We start from the raw sequence: 20,912 nt of genomic DNA, 5'->3' as shown, positions 1-20,912 counted from the left end.
GAATTAAAGGCATGAATCACCACCACGACTTGGTGAAATGTTAATTCCTTTAACAACAACAACAAAAAAAATCCAAGTATAAAACATCCAGGAAATCTATGACATGATAAAGAGAGTAAAATTGCAATTAATAGATATGAAAAAGGAGAAGAAACCCAAGTAAAAGGCATAGACAATACTTTAAACAGAATAATAGAAGAAATTTTCCCAATCTAAAGACAGTGATTAAAGTAAAAGCGTAGACAACACCAAATAGACAAGAACAGAAAATAATTTCCCTATCACACATATTATTCAAAACACTATATGTGCAGAACAAGGGGTATTGAAAGATGCAAGGGGAAAAGAACATGTAACATACAAAGGAAGGGCCATTATAATAACATCTGGTGTTTTTAGTGGAGACCCTGAACGTCTAAAGGGCCACGTAGATGTTATACAAATTCTGAGAGACTACAGATCACAGTCCACACAACTATACCAAGAAACACTATCAATTACAACTGACAAAGAAAAATATTCCATGGTGAAAGCATATTTAAGCACCGTCTACCAACACAGCTCTATAGAAGGCACTAGAAGGAAAACTTCAGTCTGAAAGCTGACTGCATCCAAGATGACACAAGTAATAATAATCCTGGAACAAACAATCAAAAGAGAGAGGGCAAAGTCCATACCATAACAATAAAATAAGAGGATTTAATATTGTTTATTAATAACTCAATATAATGGTCTCAATCCCCCAATTAAAAGATACAGATTAACAGACTGGATTAGATAACAGTATCTATCTTTCTGCTGCATGCAAGAAACACGCCTCACCATCAAGAACAGACACCAGCTTAAGGTGTAAAGGCTGGAAAAGGATATTCCAAGCAAATGTAACTAGGAATAAGCAGGTGAAGCTATTGTAATATCTGACGAAATAGACTTTAAACTATAACTAATAAAAAGAGATAGGGAAGGTTACTACGTTTAAGCAAAAATTCACCAAGAGGATATTGCGATTCTAAACATTTATGCACCAAACAAAAGGACACCGATTTTCATAAAAGAAGCACTACTGTAGCTAAAAATCACATATCGACCCTTACACAGTGATAGTGGGTAACTTCAATACCCCACTGTTACCAACAGTTCATCCAGAAGAAATAGATAAATAAACAGAGAAATGTGGGAATTAAATAACATCATAAACCAAATGGATGTAGCATACATCTATAGAACATTCCACTCAAAAACTAAAGAAAATTCCTGCTTCTCAGAAGCTCGTGCAACTTTTTCTAAAATTGAGTGCATATTAGGATACAAAGCAAGTTTAAACAAATGAAAGAAAATTGAGATAACACCCTGCATCCTATCTGGCTACTATGGATAAAAACTAACTATCAACAACAAAAAACAGCAGAAAATATGGAAACTGAACAACTCAACTGAAAGAAAAATATGTCTAGACAGAAACCTAAAAGGAAATTAAAAATGTCCTAGAATTGAGTGGAAATGAAAATATATTATACCCAAACATATAAGACACAAAGAAGGCAGTTCTAAGAGACAAGTTATTAACACTAAGTCCCTACAGTATAGTATTGGAGAGATCTCATAATAGTAATTCAAACACATACCTAAAATCTCTATAAAAACAAGAGAAAGAATATCTAAAAAAAAAAAAAGTAGATGGGAAGAAATAATCAAATTCAGGGCTGAAATCAGTAAAATGGAAACAAATAAGCAAACAAAAATGATATAAAAATTGAAATAAATAGTTGGTTCACTGAAAAAAATCAGCAACATTAACAAACCCTTAGCCCAATTAACCAAAAGATGGAGAGAAAAGACCCAAATTAATAAAACTAGAAGTGGCCGGGCGGTGGTGGTGCACGCCTTTAATCCCAGCACTCAGGAGGCAGAGCCAGGTGGATCTCTCTGAGTTCGAGGCCAGTCTGGGCTACCAAGTGAGTTCCAGGAAAGGCGCAAAGCTACACAGAGAAACCCTGTCTCAAAAAACCAATAAATAAATAAATAAATAAATAAATAAATAAATAAATAAATAAATAAATAAAACTAGAAGTGAAAAGTAAGACATTACAACAGACACCAATGGAATTCAGAAGGTCAATGATATTTTAAATTTCTTGAATTATATCACCTACAAAAGTCAAGTCAAGGTGGAATAAGTGACTTAAATAAGCAGAAAAACCCTAGGGAAATAGAAGCAGTAATTAAAAATCTCCCAACCGAAGAAGTTCAGTCATGTATTCAGTGTAGAATCTATACTATACATTCAAAGACCTAATGGTAGTGTAGTAAAATATTATTTTAAGATGTGTTACTTTTGTTTATGTTGTATTTATTTAACTCTGGGAAGCTGTGTTACTGTTCCTGTGTGAAACAACCCCATGGTTTAATAAAGAACTGGCCAATAACAAGGCAGGAGAAAGGATAGGAGGGGCTGGCAAGCAGAGAGTATATATAGAAGGAGAAAACTGGGAGGAAGGAGCGAGGATCTTGGAGCCAGAGTAAGAGGAGGACTCCAGTCACTCAGCTATACAGCAAGCCATGGAGTAAGAGTAAGATTTACAGAGGTTAGAATAGGAAAAGCTCAGAGGCAAAAGATAGATGGGTTAATTAAAGAAAAACTGGTGAGAAACTAAGCCAAGCTAAGGTGGGTCATTCATAATTAAGTATAAGCCTCTGTGTGTGATTTATTTGGAAGCTGGGTGGTGGGCCCCTAAGAAAAGAGAAGAAAAAAAAACATGGCAGTGGTCCTCAAATAATTCCAAAAAATAGGAACTGAAGGAACTTTTCCTAATTCTTTTTATGAAGCCACTCTAATCATTGATACCAAAGACACAAAGTTTCAACAAAAAAAGAAAATTATAGAACAATATTTCCTATGAAGATATATCTTAGTTATGTTTCTATTGCTATGAAGATACACTATGAGCAAGGCAACTTATAAAAGAAAGCATCAATTTGGTGGCTTAATGACTATTTCAGAGGGTGAGTCCGTGAGCATTACCATGGTGGGGAATATGTCAGTAGACACACAGGCATGGTATTAGAGCAGTAGCTGGGAGCTTATATTTTATCTACAAGTTGGAGACAGACAGACAGACAAACACAGAGAGAAAGACTGTACCTGACATGAATATTTGAAGCCTCAAAGGCCATCCCCAAACACCTCCTCAAACAAGGCAATATCTCGTAAGACTTCCTATGGTATTTTGAATAAAAAATGGCTCATATATTTGAATGTTTGGTAATTAGGGAGTGTAACTATAAGAAAAGATTAAAAGGATTAGAAGGTGTGGCCTTGTTTGAAGAATTATGTCATTGGTGATGGGCTTTGAGGTTTCCAAAACCTATGCTAGGCCCGGTTCTTGTTTCTCTCTCTCTCTCTCTCTCTCTCTCTCTCTCTCTCTCTCTCTCTCTCTCTCTCTCTCTCTCTCTCTCTCTCTCTCTCTCTCTCTTTCTCTCTGCCTATAGATCAGAATGCAGAACTCTCAGCCACTCCTCCAGCACCATGTCTGACTGCATGCCATCATGCTTCCCACCATGATGATAATGAATAAACCTGAAACTATAAACAAGCTCCTAAGTAAATGCTTTCTTTTGTAAGAGTTGCCATGGTTGTGGTGTCTCTTTGCAATTCCCCAAAAAGTTCCATCAATTAAGGATCAAGCATTCAAATATATGAGTCTATGGGGAATATTTTTATTCAAACAACCACAATACAGATGCAAAAATGCTCTATAAAACACTTGCAAACTAAATTACAGAACACATAAAAAATTATACAACCATGATCAAGTTAGCTTCATCAAAGATGCATGCATATAAATCAACACATGTAAATCAGTAATGTAACCCATCATATAAACAGACTGAAAAATCTCTTTAGATACAGAAAAGCCCTTTGATACAATCCAATATCCCCTCGTGATAGAAGTCTTGGGAGACTCGACATACAAGGGACATATCACAGCATAATAAAGGTAATTTACAGCAATCCTACAGCTAACATCATCTTACATGGAGAGAAATTCAAAGCATTACCACTAAACACAGGAAGAAGACAAGTCCACTGTCTCCACACCTATTGAATATGGTACCTGAAGTCTGGGCTAGAGCACTAACACAGCTGAAGGAGATCAAGAGGATACAAATAGGAATGGAAGGAGGCAAAGTATCTTTTTTGCCAAATACATGGTTTTAAACCTAAAAGGCCCTAAAGACTTCACCAGTCAACCCCTACATCTGATTAACACTTTCAGAAAAGTGGTAGGATGCAAAATTAACACATAAAAGTAGACTTTCTATGTACAAAGGACAAACATACTGAGAAAGACATCAGGGAAACAATATCTAAAAATAAAACAGTAAAAAAAAATCCCAACACAATTCTTCACAGAAATGAAAAGATCAATCTTCCACTTCATATTGAATCGCACGCGCGCACACACACACACATACACACACACACACACACACACACACACACACACACACACACACACACACACACACACACACACAAAAGCCAAGGGTAGCGAAAAATATCCAGAAAAATAAAAGAACTCCTAGAGCTATCACCATCACAATTTCAAGTTGTATTGCAGAGTATTGGCATCAAAACAGACACATTGAACAATGGAGCCTAATCAAAGACACAAACATAATTCCAAACACCTATGGACACCTGTTTTTTTGACAAGGAAGCCAAAAATATACACTGGAAAAAAGAGAGCATTTCCAACACAAGTCGCTGGTCAAAGTAGATGGCTGCATGTCGAAGAATGAAAATAGACTCATGTCTACCTTCTTACACAAAACTCAACTCCTGGTGGATGAAGGACCTCAATGTAAGACCAGATACACTGAATCTGATAGATAAAGTAAAGGATAGGCTTGAATTCATTGACACAAGAAAGGATTTTCTGAGCAGAACAATGACAATATAAGCACTAAGACTAACAGTTAATAAATGGGACCACATGAAACTAAAACCAACAACATCCACAAACTTCTGTGCAGCAAAGGATACCATCGTGTGTTCAAAAAATGCCAGCATACTGAGTGGGGAAAAATATCTTTACCAATTATGCATCTGATAGAGGATTAGTGTCTAGAATATATTTTTTTAAAAACCTGAATATTTAAAAAAATAAATAAATATAGCCAGGCAGCAGTGGCACATGCCTTTAATTCCAGCACTCGGGAGGCAGTGGCAGATAGATCTCTGCGAGTTCGAGGCCAGCCTGGTCTACAGAGTGAGTTCCAGGACAGTCAGAACTACACAGATAAACTGTGTCCCAGAAAGAAAGAAGGAAAGGAAGGAAGGAACGAAGGAACGAAGGAACGAAGGAACGAAGGAAGGCAGACAAATATCCTAGTAAAAAATGAAGTATAAAGTTAAACAGAGAGTTCTCAAAAGATGAAAGACAAATGGCTGAGAAGCACTTGACTAAATGTTCAACAGTCTTAGCCAGCAGAAAAAAAATACAACTTAATTACTTTGAGATTTCATCTGACCCTACTCAGAATGGACAACATCAATAAAACATTTGACAGCACATGCTGATAAGAGTGTGGGGAAAGGAGAACACATTCATTTTTGGTAAGAGTTCAGACTGGTACAGCTACTATGGACCTCAGTGTGAAGGTTCTTCAAAAAAGCTAAAAATTGATCTCCCACAAGATCCAGCTATACTGCTCTTGAGCATGTACCCAAACTACTCTACCTCATACTACAGAGATACATACTCATCCATACTTATTGCCAGTCTATTCCTAATAACCAGAAAATTGAAACAACCTGTATATCCATCAACTGATGAGTGGATAATTTAAATGCAGTACATTAAAACAACATAAAATTATTCAGCTGTTAAGCAAAACAAAATTATGAAATTTTCAGGTAAATAGATGAAGATAGAAAATACTATCCTTAATGAGGTAACCCAGACCCAAAAAGACAAATTATGCATGTATTCTCTTTTTAACTTTATTCTCTTTTAGCTTTCAAGCTTTAGATATTTATGTTTATATAAATATCCACAGAGGTTAGGTAGCTAGTAAGAGACCAGCTGGGGAGAAGAAGATGTCCCAAGGAAGGAAAATAGCATATAGTGTTATAAAGAGATAAAGAGGAATCCAGAAAAGGAACATTAAATGGGGAGGAGAATGAAATGGCAGGATAAAGAGAGAATATGGGAAGGGCTAACAACTAATACTAGAGACCTTTTGAGCAGCCATACAGAAACCTGCTACTGTAGAAGCTTCCTAAAACATATGCATATATGAAATGAATTTAAATGGGATCACCATATAATTAGCAAGAGAATACCCCTAACTAAACATGTTATGCCACCAAGTAAAACCCCCCAGTGCTGGGAATTGGTTATATCTTTTAGAGTCATTAGACAAAAGGATCCCATAAACACCCCCACAAAGCACCACAAGCTATTACCAGAGCTAATTATTACCTTCCACATCCACTTACTTATGTCATTGAACACAAAGAAATTGAGCTGGTATCCAACTAGAAGCTTCACCTCTACTGACTAGCATTCAAAGTGCAAGAAGGTACTCTGTGCACAACTAGAAGAGAAAGTTAATCACCAATAGTGCCCAGCTACAAACCCATAACCTACAACAGCGATCTGCCTGTAAAGTATATTAGTAGGATAGTGGCCCAAATGTTATGGAATAAACCAGCCACTTTCTTCTTGGATTTAAGGCCTGCTTCATGAAATGAAACCCATGCTCACTCAACACTGCTATGTGACCAACATCCTGAAATTAGATAGGTCGCAGACCCTAAGAGAAAACCTACTACTATTATTCTGCTAAACGAACATAGCAATGAAATGACTCCCAATGGAATAGTTCTATACCCTTAGATCAATGCATTGTTCAGCCTTCATCAGAGAAGTTGCTTCTTGTAATAGATGGTAAATAACTCAGAGACCCACAGACCCACAACTGGACAGTGTGCAGAGAGTAATTGAAGCATAGACTTAGTTAAATGGGATGTCATTGTCAAGGCCCTCCCTTCAAGGCTCAGAGATATGTTCAGAAGAGGGGTTACCTAGACTACACGAACCAGAGGAGGTATGTGATCCAAGAAAATAGCATCTTCAAAACACAACAAGATCAATACACCCATAAACTCAGAGACTTGGAGGCATGCACAAGACCTGCATAGATTCAAACCAAACAAGATCTTAGTACTGAGAAGTATACACAGAGTTCCACCCCTAACAGACACCTGCTGGGAAAGGGAAAATCAGTTTTCTACAGTGGAGTGTTACTAAGTAAATGAACCATACTCCAAAAAAGGCCCCAGGAGTAGATATTCAACAAAAAATGGACTCACAGTTTTTGTTTTATTTTGGTTTTTGATTTTCCTTTGTCTTGTTTGCTTGTTTGTTGTGACTTTTGTTTTTGTTTCCTTTGAGAGACAGAGAGAGAGAGAGAGATAATGAATGAATGAGTGAATGAATGAACATAGCTGGTGGGTAGGGAGATGAGCAAGATTTGGGAAAAGTTGGAGGAAGAGAAAAAGATACGATCAACATATATTGTATGAAAAAGTAATTAATAAAAAACGAGACATAGAAAATAAGCTGAAAAAATAGGAAAGATGATTTCAAAGTGTTAGAAATTAGGAACTATCACCACTATTTAAAAGAAGGAGTCCATGTTCCATAGAGGTGCATCAGACTTAACTCTTATATGCTTGCCATGCAATTCCTCCATCTGTCATAGACTTGAAAGAATTTTATTATTGTACTTTTGCTGTCCCATTCCTGTAACAAATCTTCAGATGAATTTTGGCATGAGTTCAACACCACTCTTCACACAGCTGAAGAAGTAATACTGTATATGTGAAGCAGGATCAGCCCCTTGTTGTGGTTGTTTCCTGAATATGTTTTTTCTTACTCAGCTGTCCTGAGAAGGACAGAGTCCAGAGTTCAGGACAGAAAAGAGTTCAGAGCTTAATACTCAAAGTCTGCATGACTTAGGAACTTACAGTCCTGGTTCTGGCAGCTCTTATGGGTGCTCTTTTCAGTGTCCGTGAAGGTATTAAGGTATTAACACCCATTGATATTTAGAGATTCATACATAGCCAAGGGCTTAGAAACAATGCATGCCTTTTCTTTTTTAAATTACACTGAGCATCACTCAATAATGTCGCCAGATGAGGAAAGGGAAATATTTTTCTTCTGTTCCTAAATGGAGAGGAAATAGTTTTGATAATCAGCTCTAAGCCTTGAATCAAACATTAATAAATCTGAAATTTCTTATTACAGTGGGACATTTGTAATAAAATGTGTATGCTCTGTCTAGTGTTTCAAAGATAGGGTTAGATATGGGGAAATTGGATAGATGGGGTATATTTTCTTGGAGGCAGGCTGAATAAGTGTTTGTTGAGCCTAAGGGCTTCAAGAATATAGCACTTTGCCACTTATTTATGGTGCAGTACTCTGAGTTTCTGACCCAAGTTCACATCTACTTTTCCTTTTTATCCTATGTTTTCTGCTGAGTCAAATAGAAGAAGACACTCTCACAACATTCCCTAAAGAGCAAGTACTAGTGAGATGCTTTTGCTTATGGGGTGACTTCAGACATGGTTGTGGTTCATGGGACTTGAGCATCTTTGGGCTGACTTTCTCTACTTGAGGGAGATAATGTCCTGAAGGTCCCTACTTACTTATCCTCCTACTTCTCTCTCTTTTCCTGTCTGTCTTGGACCTGCTTTTGGACTTCCAGTCTCTATGCCATAAACAGACTCAGCAGGACCTGCACATGGTGGACCCATCCAATATCGGTTCTCCACATTCCAACCTCTCTCTGACTGGGTGGATAAATTTGTGAGCCAGCCAAAAGGGCTCAGCTGTCATCACTTCAGAGAGGAAGAAAGAAACACCACTTAGCCTCAGACTTCAGCTGCATTGATCCATCACTTAGTAAAGCTGATTTGAATCATCTGTTGGCCATTGTGTCTTTTATCTACTGGGAATTGGAATGGTGGCATGGTGGTGGGTAATACCTAGGTCGGTGATACTTTTGTTGTGTTCCAATGTCACAAAAACAAAAGAAAGTATACAGAAGGTTGTTCTTGCTAAGCCTCAGGCATTAGAGGATATTTGTCACCAATATGGGTCCTCACAGCCTTCACTAATGAGAGAAGGAACCAAGAATCAATTAATAGCTAATAGAGGATTGGTTGGAACCATATATCCCTATTCTACATCCTTAGTTACTGCACATATCTCTTCAGAAAGAGCACCAAGGTCATTTTCATGGTTACAGAAGAATACTCTTAATAGGATAAAGAGATATTTTCTGTGGGTACTACATATTAAAACACACCTTGCAAATTCTGGCAACTTCTCCAGCTAGTATCCATCACTCTGATTCTACTAAATCACAGAATTATTATTCTGATCATTGAATTTCTGAGGAGAATACTTCAGGATGGAGAACATGTTATGAAAGCAATGTTAGTTTACATAAAGTGTGACAGCTACATTGTTCAAAAGTAGTTAAAAGTTCAATGTTCTTGTTTAGGTCTACTGTAATTTTGCCGATGTGAATCAAATCTAACCTCTGTTCAGTCAACCTAAATTTTATAACATTGTTTGAGGTTACAGTTCTGCAAGCAGCAATTCAGGCTATAGCTTACAATGGTGGCCATGTAATTATAGTGCTTCCTGGTTAAGTGGTTACCATATACTTCATCCATATAAAAAAAAACACATCTTTTGACAGTGAAACAGGATGTTTTGAAAAAGCATGCCATAGCAAAAGAAATCATCTAATACTATTCTGGGAACTCAGTACTCACTAGATACTCTCTTTCAGCTGCTCTTCTAGGATGTTACTTTGTATCAGTGACAAACTGAAACAAAGTAGAATTACTGCTGAAACAAAGTAGAATTACTGCTTTGCAATCACAGCACTCGCACTCATCAACAATCACAGGATCTCGGTATAGTTAGTTCAGTGATAGAGGACTTACCTAACATGGGTGAAGACCTAAGTACAGAATATACTTTCAGCACTAAAAAGAAAAAAAAAAGAGGACTCAAATAGAAATTCACTACAATGCTTGTATCATATATTTGACCCAAAATTATAAATTGCAAAGAAGAAAATTTTAAATTAAATTTTACAGATGAATATTAACAAGCACTTCCCTAACCATAACCATGTTAGTAACAGTAAGTATAACCTTATACATGAACTTGAATATATCCCTAATGCCAACCCTAGATATAACTCTAATACTAGTCTAGTCTTAAAGCTAATTCTAATCCTAAACCTAACCATCAGCCCATTCCTATTCCTAAAACTAACCTTATTCCTATCCCGACAGCTAATCATAACCTTAACAGCATAGCTAATTCTAACCATAATACTAGCAAAAATTAATATTAACCCTACCCCTATCTGTTACACGAACTTGTACTTACCTCAAGCATTATAGTTAGACCTAGTATTAACCCTAACTATAACATGAACATAATACTAACCCAATCTCTAGCCATATTAAAATATTAAGCCTAACACGAACTGCTAATCCTAATGATAACCCTAAATCTCACATTTTCTCTATCCAAAACTTTAATCCTAATCTTAAAATGAGCCTACTTATAACTCTACAATATCCCAGTGTCCAAACCTCATGCTAATGCTAAATAATAACCACAATCCAAAAATCTATCCTAACCATAACAATATTTTAGCCCTAATCCTAACCTTAATCCCAAATCTAATCCTGACTACAACCCAACATCTAACCCTAATGTTAATGCTTATAAGAACACTAACCCTAAATCTATCCCTGACCATTAAAATATCACAGCCCTATCTCTAATCCTAAAACTAATCCTAAACTGAATCCAAACCTTAACACTAGACTCTAACCCTAAACTAACCGTAATCCTATTCCTAACTCTAAACATTAAAACTATTTCATAGCATTAACCCTAACCTTAATCCTAGCCCCAACCCTGATCCTAACTCTAAACATATTCTTAAATTTAACCTTAACCCTAAACCTAACCATAAACTGAATTGTAGCAGTAATCTAAACTCTAACCCTTTTGGACACTTTCTCTAACCTGATTCTTAAAACTAACCCTAAACCTGACCACACATATACACACACACCAAAGACATGCATAGTAACAAAGAATCACATACTTGACCCACAATCAATCAATCAATCAGTCTCTCTCTTCCCCTCCCTTCCTTTCTCCCTCCCTCCTCCTCCCTCTTTCTCTTTGTCTCTCTCTGTCACTCTGTCTGTCTGTTTCTCTCTCTCTCTCTCTCTCTCTCTCTCTCTCTCTCTCTCTCACACACACACACACACACACACACACACACACACACACACACACACACACACACACAAATCACAATCCTCACCATAACTATCCCTAACTCTAACCTGAACACTTTTCAAAATCTTAACATTTAACCTAACCCTCACCCAGGCCTAACAATATTACTAAGCCTAGCCTTAACCTTAAAAGAAGGCTAGACCTAAGTCTGACCTTTACTCTTACCCTAACCCTAGTGCTACAATGACTCTCAGAATTACCCTAATCTTTTATCTAACCATAACAACATCTGTATTCCTAATCCTAACCATAACTCTAAAGTTAAACATAAAGCTTTTTCTAAACATACACCTAACTATAAATCCTACCCAGCACTACCCTATCCCTATTCCTAATGGGAGCCCTACCCCTCACTCATAGATACACTCAAACACTCAAAAATATCCAGACACAAACTCTTATACCCAATGTCTCCCATACTCACTCCTGTGCATGTTTATACATTCTTTCAGTCAAACACACATGCACAATCTTCACACACACAAACTCTTATGCATGCATGCATATTGGAAAGTCTTGCACATACTCTTTCACACAGAATCACATATTTACATTCATACACTCACTTTCCAACACTTGCATAGCATTGCGTCACATAGCATTTCTCACACTGACACACAGGGTCATATGCTTACACATAGTTGAAAACCCACACGGTCATGCAAATACAATCACAAATATTGGTGGTCAATTATACACACTTTTACGATCACAGACTTTCACACCTTGCATGCAATCAAATATGATCACACACATTTTCATACATCCACACTCAGTTAAAACCACTCACAGTCATATGTTCTCACATTCTTTCACACTCTAACATACTCTTACACGCTCACATATCCACACATTTATAAACATTTGCACACTGACATAAACACGCACCCTTGCACTTTTCTGACTCAGTGTACCTTTCTACACTCATACACTTACATACACACTCACAATACATTCATACATACTCACCCTCTTGGCATAATCTTGCATACTCACTTGCTCTTTTTTTCACTCATACTGACACTAACACACACACATGTTCACATACATGCCTTTCAAACATGCTCACCTAATCTCAAATTCTCACAAATTCACAAACTCTTGAACACCCTTACAAAATCCTACATGCACAGTCACACAACATACATTCATACATGCATGCACTCACACTCTCAGTCAAAGAAACAAACACTTGCTTATAATCAAACACTAAAACTAACCCACACAAATATTCATGCACATAGTCATACACTCAAATACTCACACATGCATGAATTGAAACACTGACAAACTCTTGTACATTTTTACATACTATCAGACTCCCATACTAAAATAGACATGTGCACACTCAAACACATATGCAGACACAACACATTCATATTCATCAAAGGAAAAATCCAATCAAGATGAAATCTCAATTATGAACATCTATGCCCCAAATATAAGGGTACCCACATTTGTAAAATAAACATTATTAAAGTTTAAATCACACATTGAACCACACACATTTATGGTGGGAAGCTACAACACCCCACTCTCACCAATGGATAGGTCTTCCAGACAGAAATTAAACAGAGAAATAAGGGAGCTAACAGACGTTATGACTCAAATGGACCTAACAGACATCTACAGAACATTTCACCCAAACACAAAAGAATATACCTTCTTCTCAGTACCTCATGGAACCTTCTCTAAAGGTTGTGACCACATACTCAGTCACAAAACAAATCTCAACAGATACAAAATGACTGGAATAATCCCTGTATCTTAACAGATCACCATTGGTTAAAGTTGGAATTAAACAACAAAAGAAACTACAGAAAGTCTACAAAAGCATGGAAAATGAACAATTCTCAACTGAATTACTAATGGGTCAATGAAGAAATAAAGAAAAAATTAAAGACTTCCTAGAATTCAATGAAAATGAATGGACAACATACCCAAACTTATAGGACACTATGAAAGCAGTGCTAAGAGGAAAGTTAATAGCACTAAGTGCCTACATAAACAATTTGGAGAAATCTCACACTATCAACTTGACAACACACCTGAAAGCTCTACAATAAAAACTAAACATCCCCAAAAGAAGTAGATGCTAGAAAATAATCAAATGGTGGGCTGAAATCAATAAAATAGAAACAAAAAGAGCAGTACAAAGAATCAATGAAACAAAGAGTTGTTTCTTTGAGAAAATCAACAAGATAGACAAACCCTTACCCAAACTAACTAAAAGGCAGAGAGACAATATCCAATTGAAAAAAATCAGAAATGGAAAGGGGGACATAACACTGAGGAAATCCAGAGAATCATTAGATCATATTTCAAAAACCTGTACTCCACAAAATTAGAAAATCTAAATGAAATGGACAGATTTCTTGGTAGGAACCACATACCAAAATTAAATCAAGATGAGATAAACAATTTAAATAGACCAATAACCGCTAAGGAAATAGAAGAAGTCAGTGAAAGTCTCCCAACCAACAAAAGTCCAGGGACAGAAAGTTTCAGTGCAGAACTCTACCAGACATTCAAAGAAGAGCTAATACCAGTACTCTTCAAAATTGTTCCACACAATAGAAATAGAAGGAACATTGCCAAATTCTTTTTATGAGTCTTCAGTCACCATAGTACCCAAGCCACACAAAGACTCAACAAAGAAAGAGAATTACAGACCAACTTCCGTCATCAACATTGATGCAAAAATACTTAATAAAATACTCACAAACTGAATCCAAGAACACACCAAAAAGATCATCCACCATGATCAAGTGGGCTTCATTCCAGAAATGCAGGGATGGTTCAACATATGAAAATCTATTAATGTAATCCACTCCACTATATAAACAAACTGAAAGAAAAAAAACACATGTGAGCACCTCATTTGATGCTAAAAAAGTCTTTGAAATAATTCAACACCCCTTCATGATAAAAGTCTTGGAGAGATCAGGGGTACAAGGAGCATACTTAAATGTAATAAAAGCAATATAGAGCAAGCCTATTGCAAGCATCAAATTAAGTGGAGAGAAACTCAAAGCAATTCTACTAAAATCAGGAACAAGACAAGGCTATCCTCTCTCCCCATATCTATTCAATAGAGTACTACAAGTTCTAGCTACAGCAATAAGACAACAAAAGAAGATCAAAGGGATACAAATTGGAAAGAGAGAAGTCCAAGTATCATTATTCACAGATAATATGATAGTATACATAAGTGACCCTCAAAATTCTACCAGGGAACTCTTACAGCTGATGAACACCTTTGGTGAAGTGGATGAATACAAGATTAATTAAAAAAATCAGTAGCCCTTCTATATACAAATGATAAACCAGTTGAGAAAGAAATCAGGGACACATCACCCTTCAAGTAGCCACAAATAATATAAAGTATCTTGGGATAACTCTAACCAAACAAGTGAAAGACCTGTATAACAAGAACTTAAAGTCTTTGAAGAGAGAAACTGGAGAAGATATCAGAATATGGAAAAGATCTCCCATGCTTGTGTATTGGTAGGATTAACATAGTCAAAATGGCCATCTTACCAAAAGCAATCTACAGATTCAATGCAATCCCCATAAAAATTCCAACACAATTCTTCACAGACCTTAAAAGAACAATATTCAACTTCATATGGAAAAAAAAAAAACCAAAAACCCACGATAGCTAAAACAATCCTGGTATCACTATTCCTAATTTCAAGCTCTACTACAGAACTATAGTCATAAAAGAAAACAGTGTGGTATTGGCATAAAAACAAACAGATGAATCAATGGAATCAAATCTAAGACCCAGACATAAATCCACACTCCTATGGACATCTGACTTTTGACAAAGAAGCCAAAAGTATACAACGGAAAAAAAAAAAAAAAGGATCTTCAACAAATGGTGCTGACATGACTGGAAGTCGGCATGTAGTAGAATGCAAATAGATCCATACATATCACCCTGCATAAACTCAAGTCCAAACAGATCGAAGATTTCAACATAAATCCAGTTACACTGAACCTGATAAAAGAGATGTGTCCTGGCCACCAAGTGGTGGTGCTGTGAAATGGCAGTCATACAAACAGCCATATGAGCACCACAATGTGTCCTCTCTGGAACATGGCAGGGGTTTGAACAAGAATATCGTCGGTGCTAGGTGATGGCTCCAGCAAATGGCAGGTGTGCGAGCATGCATGCTCAAGCCACTATGTAGGGCACAGGAACACTTCAGACATACAAATAGACATGTCCATGGTGCCGTGTGGCAGCACTGGGACACAGAATGTGTGCAGCTGGGTGTGCCAAGGCCACCACATGGTAGTGTGAGGACACAACAGGTATACAAGCAGACATCTTGAGACTGTCTCATGGCAAAACTGGGATTTAGTAGGCCTGTGAAGAGGTGTTCCCAGGCTGCCACTTGGTGGTGCTGGGACACAGCAGTTGTGCAAACAGGTGAGCTTGTTTTCACCTGTGACTACACTGGGACATGGCAAGCATTTCAAGCATGACAAGTGGGTCCCTCAGCTTGGTAGCACTAGGACATGGCACAGTTGCAAACAGGCTTGCCCACACTGCCTCTCAGCAGAGCTGGGACACAACTCACATATAAAAAGGTGAGCCTGTGCTGTCCCAGGGTGATGTTGGGACACAACAAGCATGCAAACAGGCATTCACAGGCTGCCACATGTTGGTACTGGAACAAAGAATGCATTCGGACAGGCAAGCCCAGTCACCATCCCTTGGTACTAGCATAAAGCAAGCATGCAAACAGGCTTGTCCAGGCTGCCTTGTGGCTACTATAAGACATGGCAGGCATGTAAACAAGCATGCACAGGCCACATTGAGACATGGCACGGCTGCTAACAGGCATGCCCTCGCTGTCATGTGTTTGTTCTGGGACATGACAAGTGTGTGAACAAGCATGCCCAGATAGCCATGCTGTGGTACTGGGACATGGGAATTGTATAAACGGGCTTACCCTTTCCACCAATGGCAGCACTGGCACTTGGCAAGCATGTGAAGAGTCATAGCCAGGTCACCACATGACAACGGTCGGACACAGCAGGCATGCTGATAGGATTTCCTGCAGCACCAAGTGGTGGTGCTGGTACATGACACACTTGCACACAGTGACTTGGTACAGTTGCAAACAGTCATGCCCAGACCACCATGTGGCATTGCTGAAACATGGCAGGCATGTGAACAGACAAGCCTCTGGCATCAAATGATGATGCTGGGATACAACTTGTGAGTGACCAGGCAGGTTCATGCCACCACAAGTGGTGCTGGGAGACAACACAGATACGAAAAGGTGAGTCAAGGCTGTCATGTGACAGCCTGGGACACAGCAGGTGTGCAAATAGACGTGCCCATGCCACCATTGGAACTCTAGCAACATTGGAACTATGCAGGCATGCAAAAGAATGTGCCCACACTGCCGTGTCGTGGTTCCAAAACACAGCATACATGCAATCAGCCATGAACAAAATGCTACATGATGGCACTGGAAAATGGCAGGCATGTGAAGAGTCACGCCTACACCACCATATTGCAGTGCTGTGACACAGCTTCTGTGTGAACAGGAGTACCAGGTCACCAGTACTGGGACAGGTCGGCTGTGCAAACAGGTGTGTCCAGACTACCACATAACAATGCTGGGGCATGGTCTGCTGGGAAATGACATGGGTGCAAAAAGGTGTGCCAACTGGCACCATGTGGTGGCACTGGGACGCAGCAAACCTATGAAGAGGCTGCCTGTGTGCCCATGTGGTAGCACTGAGACATCCACAGTTGTGAACATATACTCCTTGTCAGCCACATGACAGTGCTGGGACATGGCAGGTGCACAAAGGGGCATGTCCATGCTGCTACACAACAGCACTATAAGACACAGTATATGTGCAAATAAGTGAGCGCAGGGTGTCACATGATGGCCCTGGGACACGGCAGGTATGCAAACATATGTTCTTCCACTGCCTGATCATGGTGCTAGGACACATCAGGTGTGCATTCAGGTGTACCTAAGTTACCCTGTGATGGCACCAGAGTAGGAAAGCATGCGAACAACCTGGTCCATGCTCTTACATAGTGACCCTGGACATGGCAGGAAAGTACACTAGCATTCTCAGGCCTTGCTTTGGTGGCACTGGGGCACAGCACAGTTGTACGCAGGTGGACCCAGGCTACCACACGGCAGTGCAACATCCTAGTGCTGCTGCACAGGTAGGTATCCAAATAGGCATGCCTGGGCTGCCAAGTGTCTGGGCTGGGAAACAGCACAGGTGCAAATAGGCATACCTACATGCCAGTCGTGGCTCTGAGACAGAACATGAGTTCAAGGAGGTGTGCCCAGGCCACCACCTGATGACCCTGAGACATAGCAGATGTGCAGACAGGCATGCCCAGACATGCCATATGGCAGTGCTGGGACTCCGCAGCTATGAGAAACATCGAGCCCATGCCACCACTTAGTGGCACTGGGTCATGCCATGATTATGAGGAAGCTTTTCCATATGGTGATGTGGTGGTGCTGAGACATGGCTTATGTGGAAACAGGTAAACACATGCTGCCATATGGTAGTGCTGGCACATGGCAGACATCCAAACAGATGTTCCTGCGATGGCTTGTGGTAGTCCTAAGACACAGCAGGCATGTGAATACCTGTGTCAGCACTACCAAGACACAGTGCTGGGACATGGCGAGTGTGCAAACAGACATGTTTAGACCACCACATTGCAGTGTTAGGACAAGGCAGACATGCAAATAGACATGCACACACCACTACGTGGCAGTGTGGGAACATAGATTGTATGAGAACAGGTGAGCCAGCACAGCCATGTTGTGGCTTTCGAACACAGAACACGTGTAAACAAACGTGCACAGTCCACCAGGTGGAAAGCCCTGGGACACATCAGGTGTGCAAACAGGCATGCCCGGTTCTGTCATGCAGTAGCATTGGGAAATGGCAAGTGTACAAACAGTTGCGTCCGTGCTGCCACCTGGTGGTTCTTGAACATGGCACAGTTGCAAACAGGCCTACTTGTGCCTCCACGTGATGACACTGGTAAATGTGAACTGGTGTGCTGCTGCTGCTAAGTTAAAGCATTGGAACATAGGGGGGTGCGAAGAGGCATACCCTAGGCTTCCAAGTGGCAGCATTTGAACATGGAGAGAACACAAAGAGGTGAACCCAGGGTGCCACAAGGCAGCTGTGGTGATTTGAATGGAAACAGCCCCTTAGGTTCATATATTTAAATGCTTAGTTGCCAGGGAGTAGAACTGTTGAGGATTAGAAGAATTAGGAGGTGCGACCTCGCTGAAGGAAATTTGTCACTAGGGGTGGACTTTGACATTTCTAAAGTCCATGCTAGGTCCAATGTCTCTCTCTGCCTGTGTTTCAGGATGTAGCACTCAGCTACTTCTCCAGCAACATTCCTGTTTGTCTGCCAGCATGCTTCCTGCCATGATGATTGTTGGGAGGCCTTGCTGGCTGGCCAGAGGTTGCAGTATATCATGGCCTGGCAACTTTTTTCCAAAGCTCAACCACACAGGACTCCCTCCCCCCAGCAAAATTTCCTGCCTCTACCTGCCTTTGTCTGGAGAATGTCCCTGGGCCCGGAGGACAGACCTTATCTGAAAGCTGTCTCTAAGCCAGATGCCTGATTTATCTCTAGTGTGACCCTTGGCACAGATCACTGCTAGAAGCCTCCCCTGCTGCACAGATGTTATCTAAGACTTGCGCTAGGAGCTCTGTTATGGGACCCTACTGCCACATATGAAGCCTTATGATAGGACCGTGCCACTTAATGAAAATTAGGGATTGTCCCCAGGCTCCCCAGTCCTATATATTTCTTATACTGGGAAATAAAATTGAGCTGATTCACTGACATCTGTCTCACAGAGGGCTGTCTCCATCATGTTCACGGGCCATAAAAGGATCTCTGTCGTCACTTCTGACCCTTTGTCCTCGTGGACTGATGGCCAACTGACCTCAAAGACAAAGGGGAACCCCCACAGATGATCATGAACCAACCCTCTGAAGCTTTAAGCAAGCCCCCAATTAAAGCTTTTCTTTTATAAGATTTGCCTTTGTCGTGATGTCTCTTCACAGCAATACAACAATGATTAAGACAGAAGTGCTGGTACACTTCTGAGTATGTGAACAGGTATGCTTGCAGCTCCATGTGGTAGCGCTGGAACATGGCAGGTAGATAAAGTGGCATGCCAGGATACCAGGTGGTGGTTCTGGGACACCACAGGCATGCAAACAGATGTACCCAGGTCACCATGTGGTGAATCTGGGACACAATAGGCATTCAAACAGCTATACTTGCCTGATACATGTCTGTACAGGGAAACAGCATGGTGCAAACACGCACATCTGCACTGCTCTGTGGCAGTTCTAGGAAACGGTTTGTGTGTGAGCAGGTGTGTACCACCATGCTGTGGCTCTGGGACAGAGCATTCATAAAAGCAGGCATGCCTAGACCACCAAGTGGTGGACCTGAGACATGGCAGATGTGCAACCTTGCCTACCCACAAATGTCATGCAGTGGTGCTAGGACCCAGCAGTCATAAAAACAGGCCAGCCTGAGCTACCACTTGGAGTCACTGGGCCTGACACGGTTACAAAGAGACTTTTCTGCATTGCCACATAACATGCTGGAACGTGGTTTACATGAAAACAGGTGAGCCCATGCCATGTGGAGGCACTGGTACATGGCAGGTATGCTAACAGTTATGCTCATGCCATCAAAGTCATGGCACTGGGACATAGCAGGTGTGTGAACAGGCATTATTGCACCTCCTTGTGGCAGTGCTGGGACATGGCTGGTGTATCAATAGTCAAGCCCTTTCTACCAACGGGTGACACTGGGACATAGCACAGTTGTGAAGCGTCTTTCCTGTGCTGCTAAATGGTGGTGAAACACAGCACACAGGTAAACCGGTGTACCCACCATACCACCTGGTAGGGCTGGGACATGGCATATGTGCAATCAGGCAAGCCCCAGGCCAGCACATGGTGGCCCTATGATATTGGAAGTAAGAGAACTGGTCTGCCCAGGCCACCATATGGCAGCACTAGGAAATAGCAAGCATGTCACCACATGAAAGGGCTGGGACACAGTAGGTTTGCAAAGTTATGCCCCGCCCTCCAATTACTGGAACATGGCAGGTGAGTAAACAAATGTGCTTAGGCTGCAATATGGTGGCACTTGGACATTGAAGACATACGAACAGACATGCCCAGACCCCACATGGAAGGACTGGGACACAGCAGGTATGCAAACAGGTGTGTCCATGTCACACAAATGGTGGGCCTGATGGCACAAACAGGCATGCCCAGCCTGTGTGCCCACAGGTGCTTCCAGACCACCACATGGCCACAAGGTATGGTAACTGCCACATCAACTTGGGAACACATGTGGGACATTGTTGAGTTCCATCACGTGTTGGCATGGTCACACATATTCATATTCAGGATGGTTCTGAGTGCCGGCACACATTA

The 20,912-nt window shown here is 40.2% G+C and overlaps 1 protein-coding gene and 1 long non-coding RNA gene across 4 annotated transcripts in view; one reads left to right on the top strand and one right to left on the bottom strand.

Moving 5' to 3' along the window:
- The window catches only part of Frmd3 (FERM domain containing 3), a 199,547-nt gene extending 190,551 nt beyond the window's left edge, over positions 1 to 8,996 (top strand). Inside the window, exon 15 of the mRNA XM_052718463.1 lies at positions 8,779 to 8,996. Within this exon, the coding sequence (XP_052574423.1) occupies positions 8,779 to 8,792 (14 nt within the window). The 3' untranslated portion in view covers positions 8,793 to 8,996. The remainder of the gene's footprint in view (positions 1 to 8,778) is intronic.
- The window catches only part of LOC128097759 (uncharacterized), a 42,586-nt gene that overhangs the window by 13,211 nt on the left and 8,463 nt on the right, over positions 1 to 20,912 (bottom strand). For 2 of the 3 annotated variants that reach the window (XR_008213977.1, XR_008213978.1), the window contains exon 3: positions 10,031 to 10,072. This is a non-coding gene — a long non-coding RNA (uncharacterized LOC128097759). Of the gene's footprint in view, positions 1 to 7,381; positions 7,457 to 10,030; positions 10,073 to 20,912 lie in introns of all 3 variants that reach the window. The other variant, XR_008213979.1, reaches the window with a different exon arrangement.

This window comes from Peromyscus californicus, unplaced genomic scaffold (genome assembly GCF_007827085.1).
Source record: "Peromyscus californicus insignis strain IS unplaced genomic scaffold, ASM782708v3 Scaffold_5__1_contigs__length_169319896, whole genome shotgun sequence".
NCBI classification, from domain to species: Eukaryota; Metazoa; Chordata; class Mammalia; order Rodentia; family Cricetidae; genus Peromyscus; species Peromyscus californicus.
Note: the sequence above shows the minus strand (reverse complement) of the source record. Positions and strands in the feature narration are given on the sequence as shown.